The 6,532-nt window shown below is 31.3% G+C and overlaps 1 protein-coding gene across 1 annotated transcript; it reads left to right on the top strand.

Moving 5' to 3' along the window:
• The first annotated feature begins 3,237 nt into the window (after nucleotides 1-3,237).
• On the top strand, nucleotides 3,238-6,532 carry LOC133678780 (AP-3 complex subunit delta-like). The gene has a single exon (XM_062101269.1). The coding sequence runs from the start codon at nucleotides 3,409-3,411 to the stop codon at nucleotides 6,313-6,315; it is 2,907 nt and encodes a 968-aa protein (XP_061957253.1). The 5' UTR covers nucleotides 3,238-3,408; the 3' UTR covers nucleotides 6,316-6,532.

The following is a 6,532-nucleotide window of genomic DNA, read 5'->3' as shown; positions in this document are numbered from 1 at the left end:
ATCATGGACCCAATTAAAGGTTTAATTAAATTTTAGAATTAATTTGGATCAAATTAAAAGAATTAATTAAGTGCAATGATTTAATTAGGATTTTAATTGGGCAAATTAATTTTATTAGGGACTTAATTTGTAAAAATATTAAGTTTGAAAGTTTAATTTGGGTTTAATTTAGAATATTGAAAATTTAAAAGACTACATTTAATTTTTTTCAAACTCAATGAAGTGAAATCAAGGATGAAATTGCAAGAAGATCAAAGTTTGGGGGTCAATTAAGGGTTAAATTAAAGAAATACAAGACTAAGAACCTTTTTGCAAAAGACGCGTGAATTTGGAAAACCTAATTCAGTGAAATCAAGGATGAAATTGAAGAAATTAGAAGTTTGAAAGTCAATTAGGGATGAAATTAAAAATATCCAAAATCAAAGACCAAATTGAAAAGACACTAAACATATAGGATAAAGTTGTTAAAATCACGATTTTGACACGGCATGGAAAATGCAAAATAAACTCGGATCGTAAAAACAAATTGTAAAATTGTAAAATCATGAGGAATTTTAAGATCATGTTATTTATTTTATTTTCATTTAATTTTTGTTGATAAAATAGTTATTTGTGCGTTGTATGTACTTAGGATTAAGGTTGAGAGTTTTTAAAATTATACTAATTTCAACTATAATGAATTTTTTCTCTTTTCACCTATAAATATCAATATCAGTATAGTTGAACCATGTACACAATATACTTTGTGTAAATTGGAATGATTCTCTTTATAAGGTATAAATAAAACAAATAGAGTTATTTAAAAAAATATATATATATATCCAATTTAAACCTCGATGAAAAACTATTATGTTTTGCTTCTTATTCTATCATCCTGTGATTATAAATAACTAAATTTTTTTTTTAAAAAAGAGATTAATACAATTAAATCAATGTGCGCATTATGTTCTAACTTGATTTTTATTCTCTATTTTGATTAAATTTTTACAAATACAAAAATTACCAGGTTTTATAGTTATTGTTATATTCAATTAATCTAATTAAGTAGTACTTCCAAAATTTTAAAAACAAGCATAAAATAGTTTATTTTAGATATAATATATATAATAATTGTTATATTTTCTATCGTATAACTAATCTCTTACCTAAAGATTCTGAAAAATTCAGTAGAGTTTTATATTTAACGTGAATCTAGAAAACATATATATATATATATATATAGTCTTGATGTCCAATGCCACACATCAAGTAATTATCAACCCAAAGTCACCAAAAAGTTAACTAATAAGTTGACATTTTTAATTCTTATAGAAACTATTTTTTAAGGAGAAAGTTCCCAGTTGGTTTTGATCCCATCACTAAATATATTTATTTTACTTCTTTAAGTAATCATGACTTTGAGCACAATAAATTTTAATCGGTGGTGAAATCATCATTTTATATGATTTTACTTGATTTTAATGATTTTATCTGATTTTATCGATTTTTAAATTTTATAGACGATTTATTTCAATTTTTTTGTAACTTGATACTTTTCACCTATTTCATTATTTCTTAGTTTATTATTATTATTTGAAAATAAAAAATATAATATAGAAAGATCGATGAGGAAATAAGATATTTCTTGAAAAAACTAATTAGTCAATTAAGCATAGTCAATACTAGTGGAGAGATTGATTAATTATTTTAAAAACAAGAGATTATTTAATTTATTTTGTTAAACTGGAAGGACTAATTTATAAGTTACTCTATCGTTTATGCATCCCGCTCCTCTCAAATATAAAAACAAAAGGAAAACATGTTCAAAATACATAATTACTAAGAGTTAATTATCATTAGTCCCTCTAATTTAATGAAACTAAAATTCATTACTAAGAGTTAATTATCATTCGTTTGACTTTACCTAGATTTTAGCCACTATAACACCTAGAAAATTAGGGTTGACGAGTTTTTAAACCAAAAATTTATTTTCAATCCATTTTTATCCAAAAAACCTATAAAACATCCTAGACAACATAATAAATCCATTCATAGCCTTAAAAAAATAAAATAGTCATCCCAAAAACCGAAATCATCCCGAAACAAAAAAACTTTATAAGCTCAGATCTGTATTTTTAGGCACTTTCAATGTAAAAAAACACACATAAGTTCAACTCCTCTCATCAAATGAAATTATTTGAAAAAAAGATCAACCATTTTTATGACCAAAATCGGTGTAAACGATATTTTCCTGTCTCTATCGTTAGAAATATTGAAGGACCAAATAGGTATAATAAGTGAAGTTTGAGGATTAAAGTGAACTTTTTGGGAGAACATGAAACCATCACCCATTTAGGGTGCCTTTTCCACTTTGGTTCCCCATAACATAATTTTACTCCTAGTCAACAAATTTGATTCAATTATCCTTTAATTTGACTTAAAAGGATGTAACTGTAGAAAAAAGAGTTTGAGGAATAAAATGAAAAAAATAAAATATTTTGGATAGTAAATCCATGATAAAATGTAAGAGAGTGAACAATGTTGTTTAGAATAAAAAACTCACACCTTTTAATGTATTTTATAATAATCAACCTTTTAATGTATTTTATAATAATCAAAAGTCTTGGCAACTAGGAAAGTGCTGAATCCACTTTCATATCAAAATTATTAAAGAAATTGGTAGAGAAATCAAAACCACTTACTTGCAAACCAATATTGCTTATTTGCTATAAAATAATTTGTTTTTGAAAATTAAATTCCTAGAATATGAATTATTTTTTTATATTTGATAATATCAAGAAAAATAAGTTGAATATACTTTTCACTGTTTGACTATGTTATGAAAAATAAATTTGAGAAAAAATTACTAATGTTTATTTTTTCTAAAGTTTATTAAAAAATAAAGGATCAAAAGTGACATATGAAAAAGTTAAAAGATAATAAAATTAATAAAAAATCTAATTTTATATTTTTTTTAAAATAAAAACTAAATCTGATAAATAAAAAAGTTGAAAGAGGATGAAATTGAAAAAAAATTTTAAATTTTATAAATTATTTTAAATAAAATAATTAGTAATAAAAAAAAATTAAATATGATAAATACAAAATTTTCAATTAAAAATATGATAAAAAATAAATAATAAAAAACCAATACTGATTTAAAAATCATTAAATTTTTTTATAAAATGAATTTAGAAAATAGAAACATCAAGATTAAATATATAATTTCCTAAATTAAGATGTGACTAACTCAACCCATCTTCCTCCTGCAATTTCACTTCCCAAAAAAGGAACAAACCTTGTTCTTCGACGCTTTCCCCTAAAACACCACCAAACAAAAACATAAATAAGAACGAAAAAAAATCCTTCCTCTTCAACCAATCATTCTCTCATTCAATTCATAAATCAAAGCCCATCTCTAATTCTTCAATGGCATCTCCTTCTCTAATGGACACCCTTTTCCAGCGCAGTTTAGATGACATAATCAAAGGTCTTCGCCACCAACAAAGTACCGAATCCACTTTCATATCCAAAGTTATTGAAGAAATCCGTAGAGAAATCAAAACCACTGACTTGCAAACCAAATCCACTGCCCTTCAAAAACTCACTTACCTCAATTCAATCCACTCCATTGACATGTCATGGGCATCTTTTCACGCCATTGAATGCATCTCATCTCCCACTTTCGCTCACAAAAAGATTGGTTATCTTGCGATCTCTCAGTCCTTCAACGAATCCACACCTGTTATTTTGCTGATCACTAATCAATTAAGGAAGGATCTCAATAGTGGCAATGAGTTTGAGGTGAGTTTGGCTCTTGATTGCTTATCTAGAATTGGCACTGTTGATTTATGTAGAGATCTTACTTCTGAAGTTTTCACTTTGATGTCCACTTCTAAGGTTTTTGTTAGAAAGAAAGCTGTAAGTGTTGTTTTAAGGCTTTTTGAAAAATACCCAGATGCAGTTAGGGTGTGTTTTAAGAGACTTGTTGAGAGTTTAGAGAGTAGTGATTCGCAAATTGTGTCTGCAGTTGTTGGGGTGTTTTGTGAGCTTGCTTCCAAAGAACCCAGATCGTATCTTCCATTGGCACCTGAGTTTTATAGGATTTTGGTTGATTCGAGGAATAATTGGGTGTTGATTAAGGTCTTAAAGATTTTTGCAAACTTGGCTCCTTTAGAGCCTCGGTTGGCTAAAAGGGTGGTTGAGCCGATTTGTGATCATATGAGAAAGACTGGGGCGAAGTCGATGGTGTTTGAGTGTATTAGGACTGTAGTCACTAGCTTCACTGAGTATGAATCTGCAGTGAAGCTTGCAGCTGTCAAAATTCGTGAGTTTTTATTGGAGGATGATCCAAATCTTAAGTATCTTGGACTGCATGTGCTATCAATTATGGCGCCAAAGAATTTGTGGGCAGTTTTGGAGAATAAGGATGTTGTGATTCAGTCTTTGAGTGATGAAGATCCGAATATTAAACTCGAGTCTTTGTGTCTGGTTATGGCAATGGTTTCAGAGAGCAATGTGGTGGAAATTTGCAGGGTTTTGGTTAATTATGCGCTCAAATCTGACCCTGAGTTCTGCAATGAGATTCTTGGTTCAATTTTATCAACTTGTTGCCAGAACGTGTACGAGATTATAATTGACTTTGATTGGTATGTGTCGCTTCTTGGGGAAATGTCAAGGATTCCACATTGCCAGAAGGGGGAAGAAATTGAGAATCAGCTAATTGATATAGGTATGAGAGTCAAGGATGTTAGGCCAGAGCTTGTTCGTGTTGGCCGTCACTTACTGATTGATCCAGCATTACTTGGGAATCCTTTTCTGCACAGGATATTATCTGCTGCTGCTTGGGTGTGTGGGGAATATGTAGAATTCTCAAGGAACCCAGTTGAACTTATGGAGGCATTGCTACAGCCTCGTACTGGTCTCCTGCCTTCATCAATCAGAACAGTTTACATGCAGTCTGCTTTTAAAGTCCTAATCTTTTGTGTATGTTCTTACCTTGTGCAAAAGGAAGATATGACATCAGAAGTTTTAGATTTGGCTTCTAAAAGGGAATGCTCTGAAAGTTCTGATTTAGCATCAGCTAAAGCTCCAGTTGAACGTGACCAAGATGAAGGATTCAATCCAAGGAATTCAAACCAATCTTATGAAGATCCTTCTGTTGTTAATGATGGGCATGGACAGTTGTCTACATCTGCATTAATGGAGGAAAAGAGTTTCACGCATGAATCTATTTTTAAACTGTTAAACTTGATGGAATTGGCTATGTGTCCATTATTAGGCAGCTATGATGTTGAAATAGAGGAGAGAGCACGGAATGCACTTGGATTTATTGAGTTGGTAAAACGGGATATATTGAATCCTTCACTGCGCGAGGCAAATTTGGAGACCGAAGAAGTGAGTGCTTCCAGAATTGTTGAATGGGTACATGATGCTTTCTCTGAGGAGCTTGGTCCAGTCTCAATAACTGCCCAGGAGAGAGTACTAATACCAGATGAGCTAGTGCTTAAGGAGAATCTTGCTGACTTGGAAGCAATATGTGGAAATGTAGAATTGCCTTCATCTTGTTCATTTTCTCTTAGAAGTCCATATTATGGAGAAAGTGCTGGCATTTCATTCTCTAACCTCCAAGATGAAGAAGATCCAGAACCATCAACCGAGGCCACTTCCTTGCTTACAGAACACCGGAAGCTGCATGAGTTGTATTACCTCCCTTCAGAAAAGAACGAAACTATAACTATAGCAAATGATTACCCACCTGCCAATTATCCAAGTTCTGGCATTAATACAAATGATGACACCCAAGATTTAGTTACGCTTACAAACCAATCACTAGTCTCAAAGAGAAAGCCAAACCATGCAAAGCCTAGGCCCGTGGTGGTGAAGTTGGATGAAGGAGATGCAGCACCTGTCACTGCCAAGAAACCAGAGGTGAAAGATGATTTACTTTCTGGGGCCATTCGTGATATACTCTTATTAGGTAATGAAGCTAAACCCGCGTCATCTCGAAGTAATCCGTCTGATAAGTCATCTATTAAGAAAAAAGGGAAGGAGAAACTAAACGTTGATCTATCTGATTCAAAAGAAGATCTACCTGTTAGAGAACAGCCCAATCCTGAAAATCCAAGTTCAAGGAGAAGTAAACACAGGGGTCATGGTAAAGAGAAAAGCAAAAAAAGTCAAGGGAAGAAGGATGGGGATGGAAGCGAAGATGGTGAGGAGAAAGAAAAACAGAAGAGTAGAAATCGTAATGGTAAACACAAAACTCGTCAAAGAGCTGATGCACCATTAAATGTGGTTGCTCAAACACCACCTATTCCTGATTTTCTCTTATAACATTAAAACTTTGGATCAGTGCTGCTATTAGTGACTACTGAAGTGAAGATGGTTGAATTCATCCCATGTATTCAACTACTATGAGTGCTAACATTAGTTGGTTTTTATTTTTCGGCTGTAGACTAGATATATTCATTTTTTGTAAGATATTGTGCTTTTGTTAGAACTTTTAACTCTGGGATTGCTTTCGAATGTAAGACACTGTAAAAAAGCAAAA

This window comes from Populus nigra, chromosome 18 (assembly GCF_951802175.1).
Source record: "Populus nigra chromosome 18, ddPopNigr1.1, whole genome shotgun sequence".
NCBI classification, from domain to species: domain Eukaryota; kingdom Viridiplantae; phylum Streptophyta; class Magnoliopsida; order Malpighiales; family Salicaceae; genus Populus; species Populus nigra.
The sequence above is the reverse complement of the archived record's forward strand: the minus strand, read 5'-3'. Positions and strand labels throughout refer to the sequence as shown.